This window comes from Hydra vulgaris, chromosome 09 (genome assembly GCF_038396675.1).
Source record: "Hydra vulgaris chromosome 09, alternate assembly HydraT2T_AEP".
NCBI classification, from domain to species: domain Eukaryota; kingdom Metazoa; phylum Cnidaria; class Hydrozoa; order Anthoathecata; family Hydridae; genus Hydra; species Hydra vulgaris.
The window spans coordinates 61,988,219-62,015,310 of NC_088928.1; the positions used below are offsets into that span (position 1 = coordinate 61,988,219).

The 27,092-nt window shown below is 30.2% G+C and overlaps 2 protein-coding genes across 3 annotated transcripts in view; both read right to left on the reverse strand.

The window, feature by feature from the left end:
* LOC101237322 (proton-coupled amino acid transporter 1) overlaps positions 1-27,092 on the reverse strand; it is a 38,315-nt gene that overhangs the window by 5,706 nt on the left and 5,517 nt on the right. For both annotated transcript variants that reach the window (XM_065806277.1, XM_065806278.1), the window contains exons 6-8: positions 21,519-21,864; positions 21,264-21,430; positions 15,626-15,792 (exon numbers count right to left, since the gene is read on the reverse strand). In XM_065806277.1, the coding sequence (XP_065662349.1) occupies positions 15,626-15,792; positions 21,264-21,430; positions 21,519-21,864 (680 nt within the window). The remainder of the gene's footprint in view (positions 1-15,625; positions 15,793-21,263; positions 21,431-21,518; positions 21,865-27,092) is intronic.
* LOC136084908 (uncharacterized) lies at positions 23,232-26,098 on the reverse strand. The gene is made up of 2 exons (XM_065806279.1): positions 25,389-26,098; positions 23,232-25,291 (listed from the first exon to the last, which is right to left on the reverse strand). The coding sequence occupies exons 1-2, from the start codon at positions 25,762-25,764 to the stop codon at positions 24,699-24,701; spliced, it is 969 nt and encodes a 322-aa protein (XP_065662351.1). The 5' UTR covers positions 25,765-26,098; the 3' UTR covers positions 23,232-24,698.

Sequence of the window (27,092 nt, forward strand, 5' to 3'; positions counted from 1 at the left end):
AGCACAGGTTCCTGAACTGCACAGATTCTTTGCAAAGTATGAGTCATTAAATCTTTTAAAGGAACTGAAGCTGAATAGTCCTCCACTGTTATGTTTGCAGGATAACATTTCAATTTTGCATCTCTGACATCATTGTAAGCGGGGTAGATGTTATATTCTTTCTCCAAGGCTCCGCTTCTAATCAATTGATAGGAAGCTTTTGTCAGACTTGCATCAATTATTAAAGCCAGTGCTTCGTCTGCTGAATATTTAGTTGCTTTATCTGTATTTGATATATTTAAAACATTCTTGGCAGCAATAACAACAGATTCATCTCTAAATTTTTTATTAGCAGCAAAAAATAATTCATTGGATGAATGAGATTCAATTAAACAAGATACACGCCGTTTTTTAGTTTTATTAGAACTATTATCAAATGCAACTGGTTTTCGACCACGTCTACTTGCAGTTGGTTCATTGTCTTTTTTTCTGACAATTAAATATTCATTAAGCCAGTTCACAGACTTCTTTTCAAAATTTTTCACAGTATAGTTTGCAGATTTCCACTTTTTTTTATACAAGTAAACAAATCGTTGAACAGCATATCTTAAATCTACGTCTTTAAAATCAGCAAATTTTGGCTGAATAAATTTTAATATATCTTTAGTAATATTTTGTTTTGAAATACTAAGATTGTTTTTTTGGAGAAAATTATGAATGTCTAAGTTTAACAAAACCATATCTAAATAATTATTGTAACAAGTATTTTGTATTTAAAAGTAGAATGTTATAATATATATGCCGCCTGGACTACTAATACTTGTTAGTAATTAAGTTACTACAAGTGTTAGTAATTAAAATTAAAAGTAATTAAATTACTGTCAGTGTTAGTAATTAAATTACTAACAACTACCGAAAATATGTTGTTGCTATGTTATGCAAAGTAAGGTATCCATAGTAACCAAAAAAAGTTAACCTCATAAGAATTCTGAATCTCATTTTAATACATACCCCCAATATTGTGTATTTAGCGCAAGTAAAATACTGTTAAAACAACGTTAATGTAAAAATGAATTGTTGCTATGCAAAATTTAGTACCATAGCAACCAAGTTAAAACATACATAAAATCTGAACAGGGATTTAAGGGGACGAGCAATCAATTAAAACTCGATTGAAGCATCATATAGCTCAAATAAATATAAGACAACACATGGCAAATTGTGGTAATTATTAGTTATTGTGCGGCAAAAAATAAGTTTCTTCAGAAATTTTTTTTTTTAATCTGTGATTTTCAAAGTATAACTGAGATAACATGCTATGACAAATTTATTTCACACATTGGTTTTTCTTATCTCTAAATACTCTAAAATAACATGTACTAATTTTTTGTTTCAAAAACGTAGATGTAATTGAAATATAACACAACGTTGATGTCATCGTTAATTACTTATTTATAATTTTTATTTTTTTTATTTTATCTCAATATTCAAATGCTTAGAGTCCTGGTAACTAAGGGATTTAATATAAATAAATTATCAATAGATTTCTCCTAATATATGTAGATACTAAATTAAATAGGTTTTCAAGATTAGACAACTAAAATTTTTCCCATTTTGTCCACCTACTGGCCCACTGTGCAACGCTTCGATTGCCTATGACGTTTTGAAATAATATCATTGGATAATTTTTGTTAAAAGTGGAACGTGATTGGTTAACTTTAAATTATGATAATTGCGCGGTGTTAATTAGAAAAATATGTTACTACTAACACTATTTATTACATGAGAAATGACGTATTTTAAATTCGTTTTCCCTTAATTCAATTATACCTCCTTGATATAATTGATGATAAAAAAATCTTTGAAATATTTAAATCTTCAATTAAAAATAAAAAATAGCAAAAGTTGTACCAATATTAAAAAGTGGGATTCATTAAAAATAAATAATTATTAGAGCAAGTAATTTATAATAAACTATATAAATATCTAAAAAATAACAAAATCTTTTTTAAAAAACAACTCGGTTTCCAAAAGCAACACTCAACCAAACAGGCAATTTTAGATCTTGTAAATAACATAAATGACTTTTTTGAAAGTAAAAAACTTCAACTTTACTATCGTAAACTAAATTTAAATTTATTGACAAATTTTAAATTTCGTAGAAAAATATTGTAAATTACAAAAGTTATGACCATGCAAAATTTACACCCTCCTCATTTTTTTTTTGAGGGGGGAGGGGGGGGAAGGGGGTTGGAAAATTTGCATGGTCATAACATTTGTAGTTTACAATATTTTTCTACAAAATTTAAAATCTGTCGATAAATTTAAATATAGTTTACGATAGTAAGTTGAAAATTTTATTACACTAGTGCCCTCACGTTTGGGCAGGGAGCATACGTTTTAGGGCTTTTTATTCCCAGGCCTCCGCCATTCAAAATTTTTGCAAGGCTTCCTCATTTGGCATAGGTGTGAACATACTTAAGTTTGGAGTTTGCACAATGTGTGAAAGTATCCTATCTGAAACTCCGAAAAATCCTTCGGGTGCATATACTCTCGCTTCTCTATTTCATATCGTGGTTTTTATCGTGTTCAACAAAGTAATATCCAAAATCAAATCAAATAATCTGAATTCTCTTAAAACATTAATAAAAATCTCATCTTAAACACAGATAATTTTATGCACTTACATTAATCAAAAAAAATAAAAAAAATAATAAAGCCTTAAATAATATTTATGAATAGAAAAAAGGAGAACAGATAGGAAAATTCTGCCTACAACTATTAAGTTTATTTATACGTATGTGAACAATATTTCCAATATAACAAATCATGTACCAACATATTTATGTGTATCCAAGTAAAATATTTGTTTATGCTATTTAAACTGACAATAAACTGATCGGTCTTCTGCAGGTTTCCCGCGTTCTTAAAATACTGATGACTCGTTACAATATCTTTTTTGTATATTACAACATATATAGATTTTTATTGTATGCCAGGGGTCAGCAACCCGCTGCTCGCAAACCGCGGGTTGTCGGCATTTAATATAAAATGGCAAATAATAAAAATATATACCAGTTTTTATGCTGCAGGCGTATAATAAAATTTTTTTGGCTCTTATCCAAATTGTGTAGCTCTTCAGCATTTTCGAGTTATATACAGTATCGGACAAAACGAGTGCAACCAAATAATGCTAATTTAGTTTCTTTATATAAAAGTGTTGCATTTTTTCAATTTAGAGAAATAACTATGTAACTGTTTAGAGACAAAGTTCTTCAAGTTTTATTCATCACAAAGTTCATTATTTGTACACGAAAATTAATAAATTAATCAAAAGTATTAAAAAAAGTTGATTTCCTTCTGGACAAAACAAGTGCAACTCGACAAAATGTTGACCAAGCTGTATTTCGCTAACAATATTTCGTGGCGAATCCTTTGTTGTCGATCACAGCCTTGCATCTTCGAGGCATAGATTCAATCAGGTGATCAATGAAACTTTGTGGAATCGCTGCCCAGGCCTTTTGGATTTGTTCAAACAGTTGATCCTTATTACGAACACCTTCACAATAAATTCTGCGGTTGACGATCTCCCACAGGTTCTCGATAGGGTTGAGATCCGAAGATTGAGGCGGCCAATCCATCACCGATAGGTGGTTGTCTTGAAACTACTGCTTGACTACTTTTGCAGTGTGTTTCGGATCGTTGTCCTGCTGAAAAACCCATTTTATTGGCATATTCCATTAGGCATGAGGTAACATAACATCTTTCAGGATATTTTTATTCATGAAACGGTCCATTATTCCATCTATTCGATATATTGGACCTAGACCATTAGCAGAAAAACACCCTCAGACTATTACATTGCCTCCACCATGCTTCACGGTCTTTTGGCAGTAACGTAAATCGAGGCGTTTTCCGGCCGGTCGACGTACACGGCAAATGCCATCGCTCCCAATGATGTTGAACTTCAATTCATCACTGAAAAGGACAGTTCGCCATTTCTGCACATTCAAGTCAATATAAGATGTAGCAAACAGGAGTCTTTTCATCTGGTTTTTTAGTGAAATCAGCGGTTTCTTTGCAGGGCGTCGAGAAAACAATCTTCAACAGCACGTCGTCTGATTGTTCGGTCCGATACAGGCAGCTCTTATTGCTTTTGTATCTCGACTGATGATATCCAGAGATCTTTCTTGACGGATCTGACGATCATAGAATCCTCTCTAGAAGTGGTGGAACGCGGTCTTCCACCTTTTGTTATCTGCTGCCAAGTTCCCCGTAGAACGATATTTGGAACATAGTCTTGATACGGTCCATTTTTTCACGCCATATTTATCACAAATACTTTTTTGTGACATTCCACTTACGTAATCGCCAATAATTTTCTTTCTTAGTTCCAATCCAAGACTGTCGGGAGCCATTTTTGCACTTGAAGTCACAAAATAATAAAAATAAATAATCACGCTTCTCAAGGCTTACCGTGTTACATTTACCTTGTGATGATACAATAATGCTCTGTGGAACACAACGTCTTGGTTGGATGTGGACTGTGTTGATGTAATGAAACACTTGTTGTATTTCACTTTTTGTAATGATTTTCTTCGATAAAACACTTTGATAAAACTCACTTCGATAAACTGTCTTGATAATACTGACTGATTGACTTCCATATACTGACTGAATTACATGTCGATTTACATGTCTCTTATATAGTAAAATGAACCTGAGTGAACCTGTTCTGGAAGCTTCTGGATGCGTCTGGATGCTTCTGAATGTTTCTGGATATTTCTGGATGCTACTGGATGCTTCCAGATGCTTCTTCTGGAAACTTCTGGAAGCTTCTGCATGCTTCTGGAAACTTCTGGATACTTCCTTTAATTATTAAAAAATTTCCGTGACGTTGACACGGACCAGACTTAAGAAAATGAAACAAACCAAAAAAGTTGCACTTGTTTTGTCCGCATCAAAATGGCACTTGTCAACAAAATTCTGCATGAGTGCTGTCACCTGTCAGCTGATTGATCATGTCATGGCATGCTATGACTTCAGACTCCTGAACTGTTTGCTGTGATAGTATAGTTCGTTTCGTCTTTAAGACATGTAAAATTAGGAACACTTTTTAGCATTGTTCGATGTTGGTTGCAAATGTTTTGTCGAATACTGTACATTTAATTTTATAGAATTAAATAAAAAAGTTAATTTATTATAGTAATTATACCTTTTTCTCAAAGCAACAAAAATTTTCTCAAAGCAATAAAAAATGAAGTTACAGAGCTATATTAAAGTAATGTAATTATTTATTTATTATTGCTCCAACACTTCGCAAAAGTGAGTGAATAAAAGTTTACCTGCAAAAATGTCAACATTTTTTTTTAAAACTGCAAGCTTTTGCATGTAATGCTTAAACATAAAATACAATCAGTGTAAAAAATGTATTATATTAGAAATAGGAATTCTATTTACTACGTTAAACCCTGCCGCGGCTATCATTTTAAACAACCTGCCATAGTAGGGTGGTGCTGAAAACAACTTTTTTTGAAAATGTCAGCTGACATCACCTAAATGTGTTTTATATAACAAAATAATACTGGATTTAAAAATTTTTTGAATAAAAAATGTTTTTACGGGTGCCACAAGACCCTTATACATCAAACAGGTCCTTAATATTATCTAAAAAAAGTTTTTCAAAAGCATGTCATATTGGGTCTCAAATGATGCAAAGTTATATAAAAATTTCAAAAATATGAATCATTTTATAAATAAATTATTATTTTAGATTTTAGTAAATAGAAAATGACATTTTTTAACTAAAAAAAGAAATTTAACAATTTATTCTATTCAGTACCAGGAACTAATTTTGTGGAAAAACTTTCAGCATATTGTTAATATTAATGAAAAAAAATTTCCACACAAACATTTTCCAAATTTTCTGTCACTTTTAGAAGTTATTATACTAAATTAATACCATAAATTTGAAAATCTGGATCATTTAACAAAACAGCAAAGTCAATATTAAGATCTTCAATGTCTTTATCATACTTTCATTGAAAGTATTTACTTTTGAAGCTACCTACAATTTTCTTTGCCATATTTTATAATATTGCAGCAGAAATTTTAACATTATAATTTCGAGTTATTTCAATATATATATATATATATATATATATATTATATATATATATATATATATATATATATATATATATATATATATATATATATATGTACAAAAATATATATATATATACATATATGTGCAAAGTCAATATTAAGATCTTCAATGTATATATATATATATATATATATATATATATATATATATATATATATATATATATATATATATATATATATATATATATATATATATATATATATATATATATATATATATATATATATATATATATATATATATATATATATATATGTACAATATATATAGTGGGATGCAAAAAAAAAGCCGCACTAATATTTTTTCTTGATTTTAAGTTATATAATGTATGAGGAAGCAAAACTAAAAAAATTGGATGTGGTAGTCAAGAATCTTGGAGAGAAAAGGTACGTTTATTTATGCACTAATATTTACATTAATAAATTCTTTAAAAAACAGATTAACACAAACACATTTAATATTTTAAAAACAACTAACAGACAGGGGCGCCCAAAAAGTATTTTTTGGTCTTTGAGATGCTGAGACTGCTCTAAAGAGCTTGCGTCTCTTGTGCCATCTACTAAAATTCTTGTGTTACTCATCATTCAAATAAGTCTCATCCTTTTTTCCGACTGTTCCTAAGTGCTCCAAAAACTCTTATTCGTCTAGATTTTTTCCTCAAACATCAGTTCTTTGGAATTCGATTCCTTCATCTTGCTTTCCTGATTCATATAATTTGCGATTCTTTAAATTGTCCGTCAATCGTTATCTTGCTCTACAATCTTCATCTTTTCTCTTTCAGTAACTTCCAACTTTAATTAGTGGTTGCTTGCAGCCTTGTTGAAAGCGAAGATGTTTAAAAAAAAACAAAACAAAAACATCTGTTAGCAAGGGTGCTCAATGCATTTTTTGGTCTTTGAGATAGATAACTTCTAGACATGAAGCAAACTCCAAACATTAATATGTTTATACTTATGTCAAATAAGAATGCTTTGCAAAAAGTTGCGATGATTGGAGCTTGAGAACAAAAAAGCCCCAAATTTTGGCCCCTTTCCTGCCCCAAACGTGAGAGCAAAAAGTTGATGAAAACTTTTTATACTATTTCCAACTAGACTTATATTCATTAATAAATTTTAAGTTGTATAGTATTACCTCTCAGCGTTCAAAAATAAATATAAAACTTGCAACACCCTCAAATTGAGGGAGGTTTAAACTTTATATGGTCATAGTTTTTGAACACTCAAATATTTTACTATGATATTTAAAATTTATCAATGAATGTAAGTCTAATTAAAAATATTACAAAAATTTTTTCATCAACTTGTTGCTCTCGCGTTTGGGGCTTGAGCACCCCTGCTAACAGATGTTTTTGTTTTGTTTTTTTTTAAACATCTTCGCTTCCAACAAGGCTGCAAGCAACCACTAATTAAAGTTGGAAGTTACTGAAAGAGAAAAGATGAAGATTGTAGAGCAAGATAACGATTGACGGACAATTTAAAGAATCGCAAATTATATGAATCAGGAAAGCAAGATGAAGGAAGCGAATTCCAAAGAACTGATGTTTGAGGAAAAAATCTAGACGAATAAGAGTTTTTGGAGCACTTAGGAACAGTCGGAAAAAAGGATGAGACTTATTTGAATGACGAGTAACACAAGAATTTTAGTCGATGGCACAAGAGACGCAAGCTCTTTATAGTATTTGTTTAAAAGAGAAAGAGAAGCAACATTACGACGATGTGATAATGGTTGGAGATTGGTTGCAAGAGCAGGTCCAACTATATAATGCGTTTTTGCACCTTGTTTAAAAGAGAAAGAGCATCATTAGAAGATCCGCCTCAGATATGGCAACAGTATTCCATACAGGGGTGGATTTGAGATTTATAGAGATAAAGAATGGAATTTGGAGTAAGAAAGTCTCGAGCTCAATAAAAAGATGCAACCTTAGCAGATGCTAATTTTGCAACAGATTTGATATATAGTTTCCAAGAAAGATCAGAAGTAAGAGTCAATCCCAGAAAAAGAAGAGCGGACGACTCATTGAGCACATTACTGTTCATAAATATAGATTGCCGTTCATAAGATCTAAATTATTGCGGTAACGGTTGGCTGAAAAAAATACGAGTTTTATCTGAATTGAAGTTCACCAGCCACTGTGAGCCCCATGCTTAGCAGAAGTGAGATCTTTTTCAAGCTCAAATGCCCCCTCCAAGCAATCAGACAGTGTTGGCTTCTTATCACGACAAGAATAAATGGTAGTATCATCCGCAAACAATGCCACCTTAGATGTGAGAATATCTGGAAGATCGTTGATTGAGGAACCCCTGAAGTTACAGAATAAGAAGAAGTGTGCTGTCCATCGAGGATGACTTTTATACTACGATTGGAAAGTAAAGATTTAATAATCTTAAAAATGTTTCCAAATACACCATAAGAAGAAAGCCTATGGAGAAGACCAGTATGCCAAACTTTATCAAAAACTTTTGAAATGTCAAGAGCGATGGCCTTAACCTCTCCACCTTTCTATCTAATTCACGATATAATGCATTTTTATCTAATGCACGATGAAACCTATTGGTTATTACTGTTAGTAAATCAGCTGTAGAACGAGAAGATCGAAATCCATATGATCAGAAAGTAAGGCATTAGATTCAAGATGAGAACTTAAGTGTTTGTTAATTAAAGATTCAAAAACCTTGCTTATGATAGGAAGAAGACTAATGGGACGGTAGTTAGACGAATCAGATCGGTCTCCAGACTTTTCGAAGAAAGGAAAAACAAATGCCGCGCTCCAGCAGGCTGAAAAACAAGACTCTGAAAAGCATTTATTGAAAGTATAGACGACCGCTCCAGAGAACACTTCTGCAAGACAATAAAAGGTATGTTGTCTGGGCCACAAGCTGTTGAAGAGTCTAAGCAGGAAATAACTTTAAATACAGAAGTTGGAGTGATACGAATGTCAAGAAATAGATCAACCTATTTGTTGGTATATCAAGTAAAACGCAACTAGTGGAATCAAGAGATGATAATGATGAGAAGTTCTTAGCAAACAATTTAGCTTTGTCTTTAGGTGAGGTGACAAAATCTTAACCATACATTAGAGGTGGAATTAAAGATTTTCTCCTTCTCGTTGATACTATTAAAGATTCTCTAGAGAACCTAATTTTTGTGATGAAATACGAGATTTCATGACCTGAGAATAGTGGGCTTTAGCGTTTGACAAAACATTTTAAAAATGGTTTTTAGCAATTATAAACAGACGTCTGTTTTCTGGAGAATTGTTTTGCTGATAGGAAGTAACGGTTTCGATTGGCAATTGCAGCAGCACAATTTGAGGAAAACCATGGAGGAGAGTGAGGCTTGGCCTAGAATTGTCGAGAGGGAACAAAAGATTCTTTTTTTTTTTTTTTTTTTTTTTTTTTTTTTTCTTTCGCTGTTTATATAAAATAAAATAATAAAATTACAATGAAACTTTTACGTTACACAAAGAATATATATAAGACAGACAGGAGCTCAAAGAAGATACGGATGACTGGTGTCACCACAACCTTTTCATAGAGCCCCTTTACAATAAAATTTATAGCCCACATGGCTTTAGTAAATTTACAATAAAACATTTTTTCTGAAAAATACTACGTGAAGAATAAAACTCAATAACATAATTTACAATAACATTAAATAACATTTAAAGCCCACAAGCCTTTAGTAAATTTACAACAAAATATTTTTTCTGAAAAATACTAGGTGAAGAATAAAAACTCATATATACATCCTCATATATACACATACACATACACAAACACATATGCAAACATACTTACACACAAATATATAAACATACTCGCATATATATCAGAAGTTTAGGAGATGCAATTTCATTTGTCGTTTAAAAGAGAAAGTGCTTTTCAAATCTTTTATATTTTTATTTTTTAACTGATTCCATAATGACGGACCTTGGTTAATAATTGAGAATTTTTAAACTTGCGATTTTACTCTGCTCAATTGATAGTTATGGTTGCTATTTGATCGAAGATTGTATTTTTGTGAAAACGCCAATGTAAAAATATCAGAAAATACTTTTGGCAGCAAGTTATTCTTATATTTATACATAAAAATTAATATTTGAAGCGAATTAAGTTTTGATATATTTAACACATTCATGTATTTCATTACAGGGGAAGGGTTTTCTAATCTTTTTAAATAGTTAACCGCTTTACATGCGTGGTTTTGTAGCCTCTGTAATCTTATTAATTTAGTTTTGTGTGTGTTAGCCCAAACAATATTAGCGTAAGAGAGATGACAATGAACAAGACTGAAGTAAAGCATTTTGCGTGATTTATAATCAAAAAAGGCCCTAGATTTATATAATACACTTATAGCAGAAGATATTTTTGCTTCAATAAGACTAATATGTTTTTTTCATGATAGGTTCTCATCAAATATTACTCCCAAAAACCTTGTATAATTTACTCGATTTATTTCATTTTTATTAATTGACAGTTTTGGCAATTTTAACGGAAGATTAGTTGATTGTCTTATTTTATGGAAGAGAGTAAAACTTGTTTTTTTACAATTTATTGATACCTTATTAGCTATAAACCATTGGTTAAAGCTTTCCAGTTCAGCGTTCATTGTTTCGAACAATATTTTTACATCAGAATTGCTGTAGAATAAATTTGTATCGTCTGCATACATAATTAACGATATTTTATGAGAAGCTTTATTCATATCATTAACATATATTAAAAATAATAACGGTCCCAAGATCGATCCCTGTGGGACACCGCAATCAATATCAAGAGCTCCTGACTCCTCCAGGACAACAAACTGTTTTCTATTAAAAAGATAACTTTTAACCCACTTATATGTTAGGCCTTTAATGCCGTAATGCTTTAACTTTGAAAGCAAAACTCCGTGATCAACGGTATCGAATGCCTTAGAGAGATCGATAAATACTCCAAGTACTTGTTCCCCTTTATCAAAGCACATAGATATTTTATTAGAAAGTTCAATAATAGCGTGTTCAGTAGAGCAGTATCTCTGAAATCCAAATTGATTTTTGTATAAAAGCGTATTTAATGTCAAGTAATCATAAATTCTATTAAAAATTACCCTTTCAAATATTTTTGAAAAGACAGGGAGTAGTGATATAGGGCGGTAATTGGAAACAGAAGAACAATCACCATTTTTAAAAACTGGATGAATTTTAGCTAATTTTAATTTATCAGGAAATATACTATTCTCAAATGAAAATGCTATTAAATAAAATAATGGTTTACTTATACTATCCATAACATAGATAGCTACATTACTAGTAATGTCGTCATATCCACATGACTTGTTACGCTTTAGTTCAAATAGTGCTTTGTTAAACTCGTGTTTATTTATTTTTTCATTAGATATGCTAGTCGGGGGTTTATCTCCCAAGTATTCATCAAACATTTTAGTCGACTGAACAATATTAGATGCAAGAGAGGCGCCTACATTAACAAAATATTTGTTAAATTCTTGACATATATTTTTTTCACTTGTTATAGTTTTGTTGTTAATAATTACTTGTTTTGGTAAGCAAGAGAGTTTCTTTTTCTCTCTTCCAGTTACTTCATTTATAATAGACCAAGTTTTCTTGATATCAAACTTGTTTTTATCCAGCTGATTAGAATAGTACTTTATTTTAGCTTGTTTTAAGTTATTTTGATAAAACTTTTTATATGATTTGTACACATTTTCGTCAATTTCCTTTTTAGATTTTAGAAATTTTATATAAAGCTTTTGCTTTCTTTTTGATGATTTTATCAAATTATTTGTCATCCATGGGTTTTTAAGTTGTTTATTTTTTATTTCAGTGGTTAATTTTGGGCAGACATTGTCATAAACATTTTGAAAAGTATTCAAAAAATTGTCGAACGCGCTATTGGGGTCTGCTGAGGAATAGACATCTTCCCATCGCTCTTCGTACAACTTCTTTTTAAGTTTATCTAGGCTTTTAATACAAAGATTTCTTTTAGTAACAAATACTTTTTTATTGCCGTCGTTACATAAAACTCCGTGCGCAATGTGATAGATAGGAAAATGATCAGAGAAATCTGAAATAAAAATGCCAGATTCGAAATAAGTATCTAAAAAATTATTAGTTAAAATATTATCAATTCCATGCCAGCCTAAATCCACGAAGTTACGTAAGAAGCACATTTGTCGACTGGAAGAAAAAAGACTTCCACCAAAGGGCCATCACGAAGAAAATCACGGAAAGAGTCCCAGTCAGGTTTAAGGTAGTTGTAAAAGGTACGATGATAGGGGGATTCAGATGATGAAGAAAAATGAGATATTAGTTTTAGAGAGATCAAATTGTAATTAGAAGCACCTAAGGGTGAATGTGGAGAAACTGAGCACTGACTAGGATCAGAAACAAGACATAAGTCGAGTAGAGAAGGTAAATGATTCGGGTTGTCTGGAAAATGAGTTGGATAATTGAACATTTGAGTTAATGATTGAGAAAGGTGAAAGTTGTGGGTTTTAATGCCTGCAGAATCATTGACACTAGAGCCAAGCCATTCAGTGTAATAAGCATTAAAGTCACCGACAACAACAATATAGGCTGATGGACAAAGAGAGAGGGCTTAGTCAATAAAATCAGAAATAGCATCAAAAAGAGTGCAGTTTTGAGATGAAGGAGAGCAATATAGAACAAAGAGAAAGGCGATTGAGTGAAGTGGTGCTAAACGAAAGCACATAAAAGTATAGTCTAAGATCGCAACACTAAGATTGCAAGATGAGACTGCTGAACTCAAATTAGTCTCACAAAGAGCAAGTAGGTCTGCTGAACTTTGCAAGAGATAATACTCAACAGAAGAAAAGTTACTTCAAAGACCACGAATATCAGTGAATGATAGGTTTAGAGAACTTGGTGATGATGATGGTTTTTTGTGTTTTTTAATTTAGTTTTTGGTACTTTATTCATTTTTAAATTTGTTAAAGAAATTGACTCAAAGCATAGTACTTAGAACACTGCTTATCAGCCTAAGCAATTAGCTCATGTTAATAAACCTTAAGCCGTAACAAAGGGCTCCAAATATGGCCTTGGCAATGCGCACCAAAAGTTCAAACAGGGACACCATCCATGCGCAAAATGGCACTGCTAATACTTTAATATTTTTCAGCTGTTGATGGAATCAGCCTCTCTGAAAGCTACCACAGAATTCAGGAAACTTGATTACCAACCGGTCTCAGAACCGTAAAACTGATTTAAAAGATTTAAGTGGTGCATCGAGCACAAAGATTGGATAGGTGAGGAATGGGCTAAGGTAAAGCAATGAGTCTCCTTTTGTGTTGTTTTATAATGGATCGACCATTATAAAAACTTTCTCACTGCTGGAAATTAATTGGGGAAAGGTTCAATCCCCAAACATGCAGGCAAATATTAAACATGACAAAAAAATTAATGTTTGAATTGTTTTAATGCAAACAAAGTTGGAAAGCTTTACCGGGGGGAGGGTACCATGCACCAGCATTTGTATCACAAAATATTAGTTAATCAACTTGGACCAAGTATAGAAGAGCTTTTTCCTAATAATGAATACATTTTTCAACAAGATAACGATCCCAAACATACGGCACGGTTGAATAAAAGATATCTGGGATCGAAATTGATACCAGTTATGTCTTGGCCAGCACAGTCTCCTGATTTAAATCTGATAGAGAATCTTTGGTAATATTGGATAGAAAATTGCAAGAGCGTAGGGCAATAAATGAAGATGAACTGTTCCAAATTCCTCTTGCTGGTTGGAATGCTTTACCAAATGACTTATTAAAAAGACTTGTAGATAGTATGCCTTCTAGATGCGCAGAAGTCATAATAAACAAAGGATGGCTAGTTAAGTACTAATATAGCTAAAACTTGAAAAATACTTTACAAATCCTAATTTTTTTTCATCATATGTAATGTACAATAATATTATATACATTTCTTTAAAAATTGTCCTAAATTACTTTTATTATATGAGTTTAAACATTTTCTGTTGGTTTTATTTTTATCAAAAAATTGAGTGTGGCTTTTTTTTTTACACCCCTGTATATCGAATTACGTTCAGTTTATAGCCCAAAACAGAAAATTTTGTCATTTTTATTGTTATATTTTCATCATTTCTTTTTTTTCCTTTTTTTAATTATTTTATTACTTTTTTGTTTCTTATCTTCTTAAAACTGTCTTTTTGTGAAATGCTGTTGCTTATATATTACGGATATTTATTTGCGTTACTATTGGGGCTCGGTGATGAGGCTAATTTATGTCTTCTTCTTGCTCCAGCCAATTGTACTTTTTTATACTTTTATAAAAAAGTACAATTGGCTAAATTATTTTTAACGGCGAAATAAACTAACTAGCTAACACGATTTTTTAAATTATAATTGTTTTTTCTCTGTTTTTTATAAAATAGTGATTATATTAGAAATTTTTACATAATTTCACTTCATTTGAGGCCCAACATGACATACTTTTGAAAAACTTTTTTGGGAGAATGGGACCTGTTTGATGTATAAGGTTTTGTGGCACCCTTAAAAATATTTTTTATTCACAAATTTTACAAATCCAGTATTATTTTTTTATATAAAACACATTTAGGGGTTGTCAGCTGACATTTTCAAAAAACGTTGTTTTTAGCACCAACCGACTTTTTTTAGCACCAACCGACTGCCGTGGTTATCATTTTAAACAACATTGTACTATTGCCAAACATTTATTTTCAATATTTAAGATGTAAAAGACTTGGAAATAAAAATAGTCAATGAAAATCTTTGCAAATTGTTTATTTCTTGATGAAGTTAATGATAGAAATTCTCATATATTGCTTTATAAAAATGCCCATTGGTAATCTAGGGGTGTTCTTAAATATTTCTGTCACTGTATCTATGTTAAAACGTTTTTTGTTGTTTATAGCTTTCGAATGCCCGGACAATTGGTTACGAAAAAGCTAGGGTTATGACAGCTTATTTTAACAATCTCAATAAAATATTGGAAGGATGAATAATAGCATGATGATTTCTAGTTAAATAAATGGTATGATATCAGTATTGATGATTTGTAGGTTAAATTATTTCTTTTCAAAAAAATGAAGATTTCTTTTGACAATCATTTTATAGAGATCAGAAAGGTAAAATTTGCTTTGTCATTTTCGACACATCCATTTACTGTAAAATACCAACAGAATTTTAAACCGTTTTAAAGACCAATAAAGCTCGATTTAAACTTTTGTTAACAGATTTGAAATCAAAAAAACTTTGCAAGCTGAATTAAAAAACTTAAAAAGAAACAAAAAAATAAGCTTCATTATAACGAAACAATCTCCTTTAAGGCGTTTAAACAATCTCGTCAGTTATTTAGCATGATTACGTAATATTTTTATGTATGTTTTGTTAGAAGGGTAGCCAAAAATTTCTAACATTTATGCTAACAACTATGTCTTTAAAAAAAATTTTAAGTTACTACAATCTACAACTTACATGTTGTTACAACCAATGAACTTCGTAGTAAATACTCTTGAAGTTTGCTTAGAGGTTCTTTTGGCGACGAGCAGTAGCTGTTTATAATTTCGACTGATACCAGCAGTTGCAAAGGGTATGTAAAATAAACCATTAGTGAGTACAAAAGCTGTAAGACCTGATACAACCTAAAGTAAAGCTTCAATATATGCATAAGTACATATATAAACAGGGCCGTTCCTAGCGGGGACAACAGAGGCAAGCTGCCTCGGGCGCTGCGGCCAATAGGGTCGCGTTTGAAACTACTTAATTTAGCAGTTTTCTTAACTTCATAAAATATCTTTACCATTTAAAACCTTAAGCGCCCAACATGTTTACTCATCGACTGGATATTTGAGGTTGTATACGTACACAAAGACCTTAGGTCCCGATAAAATTTTTTTTTTTTACCTTTTTAGTAAATAAAAGTAAAAAAGACAGAACGGCTGGGTGTATGAGAGAGGTTGCATCATCAAAATGTGTCCAATACCTTTCCTGAAGAGCAATAAAGAATAACCTAAAATCGAAATTCGCTATTTCTCAAATGAGTTTTGATACAAGGTAGCAAGAAATGACGAACAAATAAGAGAGAGATGGCTTATCTACTTTCCAGAAACTTTCCAGATTCAGCTTATTGTCTTTCTTGTCATCTTCTGTTTCATTTTCCTGTTTGACCCAACTCAAAAATCATATTTTGGGAAAAAAGAAGGTTTCAACGACTGCAAAAAGTTCACAGAGCAAGCCTAAAAGAGATATCTTCATCTCATTTCAGCTGTTATGACAAATGAATTGAGGTAACAATCATGATAAAAAATAAACAAGCTGTTGATAAAGGTCTTATCTAACAAATTAACAATAAAACAGGGCGATGGAAAACCATACTTAAGCAAATAATGTCAATGATTTTGTACTTGGCGGATATGATATTCATGGAAGCCCATCAAAGCTGTACAACAAAAATAATGGGAATTTCCTTGGTCTTATCCAACTACAAGATAAATTTTTTATCCAACTTTGATGGAGCATTTAAGGCGAATTGAAGATGGAGAATGACGTTTACAAATGGTAAATTTCAATATTTAAAACGAGATCATTAACCTCTTACCTTCGCATTTAAAAGAAGCTATTATGAACAAAGTAAAGTGTCAAAAGAACTTTTTAGTTATTATAGATTGCACTCTAGACCTTATTCAAAAAGGCTAAAAATCTCTAATAATCTACTATGTTCATGAAGTAAATGAAGACAATGAATCTGGCGCAGATCCAGCATTTTTTGGTCTTCGAGGTATTTAACTTGCAGACATGGAGCTAATTCAAAACAATTATACGTTTATACTTATATCAAATAAAGATGCTTTGCAAAAAATTGCGGTTCTTGTAGCCTGGGAACAAAAAAGCTCCAAAATTTTCTCCTCTCCTGCTCCGAACGTGAGAGCAACAAGTTGATGAAATAGTTTTTGTACTATTTTCAACTAGACTTATATTCATCAAGAAATGTTAAGTTTTACAGTGTTATTTCTCACCGTTCAAAAATTATGACCATATTAAATTTGCAAGCCCCTCAAATTGAGGGGTGAGAGGAGAGGAGAGGGAGGAGGGGAGGAGGGGATTTAAACTTTATATGGTCATAATTTTTGAACGCTAAAATATTATACTAAGAAACTTAAAATTTATCGATGAACATAAGTCTAGTTGAAAATAGTACAAAAAATATTTACTCAACTTGTTGCTCTCACATTTGGGGCAGGAAGGGAGGCAAAAATTTTAGGGTTATTTTTGTTCCCAGGCTCCAGTCATCGCAATTTTTTGCAAAGCATCCTTATTTGACATAAGTATAAACATATAAATGTTTGGAGTTTGTTCCATGTCAAGAAGTTAGCTATCTAAAAGACCAAAATATGCTGCATCCGCCCCTGCAATAAATAGTCATTGTCCAAGAAAGTTTTATTGAATATGCAGTGTGTGAAGAGTCGAATGGTAAAGCTCATTCTAACCTTCTAATTGAACAAATAAAGTCTTGTTGACTAGACCTTAACAACTGTAGAGGTCAAGGCAAAACAACGGGTCTAATACGGGTGCAATTCAAATAGGTGTTCAAGCTCGAATTTCAGCCGAATACTCACAAGCCTCATTTACATCCTGTGGTTGCCACAGCTTGAACGTAGTTATATCAGATGGTGGTTAAGAAAACACTATTACCATTAGAAGGAATAAATATTATAAAAAACACCGACAGAAAAGACCTTTTTACTAATCTGTGGATACTAATCTGAACTACGCATGTTGCTGACAATTTCAATGACAGTGGTCAGCAGTGAACGTTGTTTTAGCAAGTTGAAGTTAATTACAACCTTCCTACGTACATCGATGATGCAAAAAAGATTGACGTTGTTTGAATATATATATTTATCTTTATGGTAGATAGGCAGGTGGTGTAAGTGTTAAAGTATTGGTGGCAGCACAAAAAGTTTATACACGCGACTATTACTAGAGGGAAGGGGCCCCACAACTACGTCTGTCACGAGCATCACCAACCATAGGGACAACCCTGTACATAGATACATAGATACAAGCATACCTTTGTATATATGTATATATATATAAATAAATATAATGTATATATATATATATAAATTATATAATGTATATATATATATATATATATATATATATATATATATATATATATATATATATATATATATATATATTATATATATATATATATATAATATATATATATATATATATATATATATATATATATATATATATATATATATATATATATATATATATATATATATATATATATATATATATATATATATATATATATATATATATATATATATATATATATATATTGGATGGTTAAGCGCCAAACCAGCCTATACAACAAAGTTAAAAAAAAATTATTTTATATTAAAAAATGATTTATGCAGTGTTTCTTTGCAAACTACTAAACTACTATAATTAAAATTTTTAAGTTCACTGTACTGCCATTTGTTTTAATTTTTTCAGGTTTGCGGCTTTTGTTAAAGACTTTTAAACTTTACGTCAAATAATCTCATTTCAACATATTCGTTGTATAGGCTAATTTGGCGCTAAGTCATCCATATATATATATATATATATATATATATATATATATATATATATATATATATATATAAAATAATACTGGATATAAAAATTTTTTGAATAAAAAATATTTTTACGGGTGCCACAAGGCCCTTATACATCAAACAGGTTCCTAATATTATAAAAAAAAAAGTTTTTCAAAAGTATGTCATGTTGGGTCTCAAAAGAAGCAAAGTTTTATAAAAATTTCAAAAATAATAATTATTTTTAAAAACAAATTGTTACTTTATAGTTTATTGCAAAAAAAATGACCTTTTAAACTAAAAATGAAAAAAGTTTATTTTTTTTAATTATAATTTCAAAAAAATCTTAAATAATAGTTTTTTTATAAAATAATTGTTATTTTTAGAATTTTTATAAAATTTTGCTTCTTTTGAGACCCAACATGATATACTTTTAAAAAACTTTTTTTTTTATAATATTAGGAACCTGTTTGATGTATAAGGGCCTTGTGGCACCCGTAAAAATATTTTTTATTTAAAAATTTTTTAAATCCAGTATTATTTTATTAAATAAAACACATTTAGGGGTTGTCAGCTGACGTTTTTAAAATAAGTTGTTTTTACCACCACCCTAATATATATATATATATATATATATATATATATATATATATATATATATATATATATATATATATATATATATATATAATTTATTACTGCTCTGATATTTAAGGACATTGAGCGCTCTATTTGTAGAATACACTAACATTATTTATATATATATATTTATAATAATTATAACAACTATATATTGCTAAAATTTAAAAAAATAATAATTAAATTAATTTATAACAAAAGTTTTAATGTTTATAATATTAAACGAGAGTGTGTATTTAACTTGTATTAAACCGTGGATAATTTTGAAGCATTAAAATCTCCTCTTAACGGGTTTTTAACGTTGTAATATTAAACTTTTTTTAGTATTACAACGATAGAAACTCGATTCATTACTTAGATGTAATAGAGTTTTTTTTAGAGTTGCTCTTCTTTAAACTTGAAAAAGTTCAAAGAAGAGCAACTTATATATAGCTGATATATCGTATTTCATTGATGGATTCCAGATTGAAGCTGCATATTTAAAAAGGGAACGAACAAAGGCTTGATTGAATGCAAATGCAAAAACAAATGCAAAATTTTCGCAATTGAGATCTGTTGACGCAGTAGTTTATTTGTTGCTCATAATTTTCATCAAATCGGAGACGTTTAAGATAGTATATTCTCTTTTTTATTATACTTACCAAAATAATTTTACATTAATCTTCATCTTCCATACAGACTCCATTTGGCTATTTTATCTATATCATTTTGTAACTCATTTCTTAGCGTCTCGTAGCGTTTTTGTTTTAAAACAATTAACAGATCTTTATAATAATATTTTACTTTATATAAACCTAAACTTTTTTTTGAAATAAATGAGTGAGTCCATTTGTTAGAGAAAATACATGAACAGCACAGAATAAAGCATCAATAAAATTACTTTCTCCAATTGATAAAAATAAAACTCTTGTTTTTGATGAAGATGTTTTGTCATTCTGTTTAGATATATTTTGTAATATTACGTTAAACGTCAGTAAAGCTTCATGTCTCTCAACCCTTCGTGATATTCAAACAAAAATTAACAAAAAAAATATGATTAATGGGGTCGTTAAAAATGCCTCCCCCCCCTCCCTAATTTGATAGTCTGGATTCCACCTTGCTTCCAGAGTGGTATGGGTTAGACTATTTAACCATTTTTTTAAACTAGCCGATGGATTAAAAAATTACAAATATTACACAGGTCAACAAAAAAATTTTTTTTTTCTGGTGCCGAGCAAACAATTTGTTTTTTGTATAGCATTTCTCATTTTGATTTCAAATATGTAACTCTGTTTTTACCATCAGGTCAAGTTGTAAAGATATTTAGGTTCAAATCTTAAGTATTTAGGGTCAAGTCCCTAATATTGTCGAAAAAAAAGTTATTCAAAAGTATGTCAACCTGGGTCTCAAAAAAAGCGTATTTTCATAGAGATTTTAAAAATGTTATTCATTTGAAATAAAAATAAGTATTTTGTGTATTTTTGGTGAATAACATTCTGTTGACTTTTTTTAAAGAGTCTTCAGCATTTTTTTACATAATTTTTTTGTCAATAAATTTTAAGGAAAAATATTTATGTTTTCTAAAATCTCTATGAAAATACGCTTCTTTTGAGACCCAGGTTGACATACTTTTGAATAACTTTTTTTTCGACAATATTAGGGACTTTACCCTAAATACTTAAGATTTGAACCTAAATATCTTTACAACTTGACCTGATGGTAAAAACAGAGTTACATATTTGAAATCAAAATGAGAAATGCTATACAAAAAACAAATTGTTTGCTCGGCACCAGAAAATTTTTTTTTTTTGTTGACCTGTGTTATCAATAAAAGAAAAAATTTAACATCAATGAAGTTCTTTTAATACAAACTGAAAATAAAAAAAAAACTTTACCATGTTTGCGGTAAATTTAGTGAAATGCTTCCCATTGTTTTATCTCCAAAGGTTAAATAACCAAGAATAGCAAATGAAAAATAAAGAAACATCACAAGGCATCCAGTAATTTGCAAAATCCATCTAAAAGATTCTCGAGTTTTTAATTTGTTTTCTGTGGGTAATACCTAAATTCAATAAACTTAGGTAAATAAAGAGTTCAATAAAAAAATATATTTCGATATTATCTAAAAAGTATTACATAAAAAAATTTACCACAGCTATTCCTTCAAATGCATAGATAATCTGACCAAATGCTACACAAGCATTGATCACGCCATTAGAATTAGGAAGTTTTAATGGCAGTTGAACGTGGCTAAACAAATACTGGTATATTAATCCGAGACCAATTAATGCTATAACATTTCCAGACATTGTTAGGTAAGCTAGTTTTTGGATATTGACAGATAGCGACAGAACCAAAAGAAATGGAAAAATGATAATCATCCAGATTCGCACGTCAAGAATATGTGCTGCTGCTTGTAAATTATGCGAAATAAAAACAACATAAACGCAACAAAAACCAAGTTGAAGCGTGCATAAGAAACAATCGGTAACGTATCTACATAAAAAACAACAACACATCAACACAACAAAAATAAAGTGGTATTTAACGCATATAGGTTTTTTTTATAATATAAACTTTTTACTATATTTTTAACTTTTTAAATAAATATGCAGATACTATGTTTATAACTTTTTAAATAAAGATGCAGACAACCATTTTTACCACTCTTAAGTTCAGAGTTTTTGGAAAAAAAATAAAAATGCCAAAGAACTCAGTATGGGTATATTATTTTTATTATGAAGGTTTAGAAAAGAAGTTTATTTATTCTAATGATAAATTGTGAAAAATTTTATTTTAAGTTAAAAATCATTAACAAGTTTTATGAAGTAAAGAGATTTTAGGTCTGTAGTTACAACAGGTTTTTACTTACAAAGAAAATATTTCACAGGCGAATTTTAGACAGAAAAGAGATCAATTTCGGTAGTTTTAGAGAAATATTTTCCTGGTGTTAAAAGACTTCAGTATGGTACTTACAAGATTTTAGATTAGCAATCAAATCTAACAGTCTGGTAAAAATATGATTTTGATTGGAGCAGCATTAAAAGAAAACCATGGTTTCTTGTTTAGTAATAAACCCCTGATTTTATGTTTAGTACGATGGAAATTATTTAAATAATTCAAATATTTATTTGAAAGCTTATTTTAAAGGAAAGAGTCATAGTATAGTTTATTTATTAGCACCATTTAAATACTACACTTGAGTATTTTATACTCACAGTGCACCCAAATAATTTACACTCACTGTGCAATCAAATATTTTACACTCTCAGTGCACCCAAATATTTTAAACGTGAATTTTTGTTTTGAGGACCTTTTTTTTTTAAAGGAGCCAGTTGAGCCATGTTGAATCGTCTCTGCTCACAGTGGATCCAAATTTTTACACTCACTGTAAAACTCCTCCTTACACTCACCAAACTCCTCCAAGTTAACACTCATAAAACGGAAAATTACTGCAAAAGTTATATTTATATTATTAAAATAATTATATTAAACTTAGGAAAAGCAGTAGTTTACTTTTAAGAAGGAACAACTTGTTGTTGTAAGATAAAAAGAAAGTGTATAGAGCTGATTATGAGCTGGTGTACATTAATACATTAGTAATATTGATTATTAGTAATATTTTTCTTAAACCCTCTCATCCGTAGCCGTCTATACTAACAGGCCTCGTAAACGCGTAAATCGGAGCCTGGGGCTGTGGGCCAATAAAAAACAACAACTAAGAAAAAGTGTAGCATGAACATTTGCTTGTAAAAAAGCGTTTCCATTTAGTGTGAGTGAACTATAGCTTATCTATTTATTTTACTTAACAATTAAAACCTATTTATTCATTACAAGCTTTCTACAAAGATAAAAAAACATTCTTTAGCTATAAAACTTTGTCTATAAAAACAAAACTTTCCTAAGCTATAAGATGCAAAATCTTTCACAAAGTAACACAATCAGAGGATACAAAAAAATATATTATATAGTATATTTTAAAATGTTAAAGTTTCGAAAAAACCATAAAATGATCATATTTAGTAACAACAAAATTTGTTCAAAAGTTTTTAAAATATTTCATACAGTAGCGCAGCTAGGTAACCAAGGGTCCTGGGGCAAATTAAAAACTGAAGCCCCACTGCTATGTAAACTGATTACGTTTTATCAAATAAAAATATGAAATATAAAAATACTTTAAAAATGCTAAGCTACTTAAGCTCTTTTTTGTGCACTGCAGGGGAGGTAAAAATAATATTAAACAGTAACAATATAAATTACAATTAATACTTGGTGTAGGTTTGGCTAAGAAAACGAAATAGAGAAGATTCAAGGTTTTATTATATAAACGTCGGGCCTACCAACTAACTAAATAACAATTATATTTAAAATTTTTTTCTAGCTTTAATTTTCAAAAAAGTATCAATGACTTCGTTTAAATCCAGGCTTGATGCGGTTTTGTTTTCAATTGCTATTAACGATAAATGTCGGAGTCGAGTTTGGCCCATCTTATTTCTTAAATAATTTATTATTATTTTTAATTTGCTAAATGACCTTTCAGTTACTGCAAAAGTGACAGGAATTGTAAAAAATAATAACATTGTTGTAAATAATTCCGTTAGGTCGCAGTCTAGCACTCTATTATTGCTCATTATTTCCTTACATAATTGGTGAACAGTCAATGGTTGAGTTAGTTGAGGTAAAACTGGATGGTAAATATTAATAAATTAAAGTGAAAAACTAGGGCCTATTATATCTGAATATTTTCTTTGGAATTCGTCGCACTTTTGTAATAAAGTTGCTTCATCAACATGTAATAAAAATATTGTTGTTAGAAAATCGAATATATGACAGACTGCACTAATACCGATAAAACCTGTATCTAATTGAGATATTACATTATTGGAAATCTCAATTTTAAATATTTTTTCTCAGTTTAATAATTGGTGATCAGCAGCTAAATCATTAAAATGTTTTTGAACTTTTCTTTGCCTTCTTTCTTGAAAATGGGTATCAATACCATATTTTCTTGCAGTTTCACTGGCTTTGCACTTGAATAATTCGAAATCATTTCAATAAATTTGCAACTTTGCTTTGGTCTCTGCTAAAACCTTATTGTAAAGTTTTGGATGCATAATTGATGTCGTTCAATACACTGTACATGAATTCGCAAAGCAACACGAACTCGAAATTTTGCATTTTTGTTTTAATACTGTCTGCTTCACAACGCTCATCTTTATTAGGACTCTTCAGAACTGTTTCTGATAATGCTTTGGTAATATCAAAATAACGAATTTTTATTGCAGATATCGTATTGACCCTACTGGACCACCTAGTTGGATTTATTTTTTTTAGAGTGGTGTCCGATTCGCCAGTGTATTTTGACAGTAGATCCCAACGTTTGTACTGTTACCGAAAAAGTTATACAAATCTTGCAACGTTGCGAAAAAAATCTGTATTTCCACACAACCTCTAACGGCATCATTTATCACTAAATTTAAATTATGAGTGGCACAATGTACGTACTCTGCGTTAGGCAAGATATCTTTAATATGTTTTTGTACACCATTACACACACCACTCATCACACTTGCTCCATTATAGCCTTGTCCCACACATTTTTGTAAATCAATATTTTTGTCGATAAATAATGTTGCCACTTGGTTGATTAAATCTACTGCGCCATGTTTGATGGCTGCATAAAAGCCAAGAAACACTTGTTTTACTTCTATATCAATTGGCTGTCCATTTTTCGATCTGGTTATTACTGCATACCTTACAACAGTGCTTAGCTGATCTACCTTTGATATGTCCTGTGTCGTATCCATTATAATGGCAAAAAACGGTGACGCTCTAATTTGTTCTTGTAGATGGGTTTCGAGTTTGGTTCCCAAGCTCTCAATTATTTCATTTTGAATTGTTGCACTCAGATATCTTGTAGATCCTAAAAACATAAAAAAATCCAATTTCAAAAAAGTCCTGATATTAAACAGTTAATAATTATAAACAAAATAAACGATAAAAAAAATAATTATTATTACCTTTAGGCATATCCAAAACTTGCCGCAAAATGTGATCATATCGGGCGATATGGCCACTCGAACAACTGTGTTGTTTAATTCTTTCTGATAAATGTTTCCAATCTCGAATTCCCGTACACCAAAAATTATTCCTAACATTATGTGAAGCAAGTAACCAGCAAGGTTGACAATAGGCAGCGTCTAGTATTTTGGAATAACACAACCAAAAACGATTAACTGGTCCATATTTAGAACACGAAACGTAGTACGATTTTGAAAAACACCTATTGTTCCAGTTGATGTCAGTTGGAAAAGGTCCTGAAGGCTGTAAAGGTCCCATATCAAGAATTTTTGTTCGTGAAGTTTCCCAAGTCGTAAGAAGATTTGTCGTACACATTTTCGAAAGATCTAGAGGTCTGTCGTTCCTTCAAACCCTCCGCTCTTATGTGTGTCATGCAAACATTATCCACGTTTACATGATCGGCGGCGGAGGTATCTCCAACTGCAATAATTGTCGAATCTTCTTCAGTAGGCTTCTCAATCAACATTGCAGTTACCACATTATTTGAGTCGCTATCAATAGAAATATTTTGGCCAGATGTACTTGCAGAAGGCTGACTAAAAAACTTGTCAATTTTGGGCAATTTTTGTTTACTATCTTCTCTTTCTTGGCGTTGTTTACGTTTAAATGCACCACTGGGTTTCTTCTTTTCATCCATAGTTTTAGTTTTCTAATTTATTTAAACAATAAAATATTAGATAATCTAATATTGTATTGTTTATACAATATATAATATAATAATAATAATAATTAATAATTATTAGCTTTATTTCTATCAACTACACCATCTGGAAATAGTTTAAAATAAAAATGCCCATTTAAGAGTTCTGCACCTTTTTCCATTTTTTCTGTTCACACAAGATATTTTCTGTTTCAAATTAAACTACATTAAAAAAACAAAGTTTCATTTGAATTAAACAAACAAATAAATTTTTTTGTCTTTACATGGTTTATTGACAAAAGTTGCAAACAATTTACTAAAATTATTCGCTTGATTGTTAAGAAAATAACTACGTGTAAGTTTAGAACGTTTTTGAATGTTTTGACTGAATAAGAATGCTTTTATGACAAAAACATTCTTATTCAGTCAAAAACATTCAAAAACGTTCATAAAAATTTTATGAATGTTTTCGCTTTCAACAGTAGAAGAAATATACAACTATAACAACTTTCCCGATTATGTTAAGTATACTTATGCACATATTTATTTAGAAAGCTTATTTTGTCCATAGTTATCAATTTTTTTATTTATATAAATGAAATTTTTATGAATAAACTTGACATAAATATATGAAATAACGTATCTTTTGACAGTTTAATAATCACATAAACTAAAATTTTTTTAAATATTTTAAACAAATTTGTTTTAGAATTGACGCGCTGTAGCTCTCAAAGGCTCTCAACAAATACTTTCATTGGTTAAAACGCGTGATGAGGCCCACCCCAAGCAGCCAGTAGCTTACTGATTAACATCCCACTCACTGCTGTGACCCAGACTGGGTCACCCAGGGTTTTGTGTGTGTATTCAGAAGCAATGAGCAACGGACTTTCAAATAATAATAACAACAAATTAAAAGTGCGTTAACGCGCGATAAAATAATTGTTGGCTTTAATTTATTAATATTATTAATATCTTCACTGACGACGTTAAATGTAAAATAAAA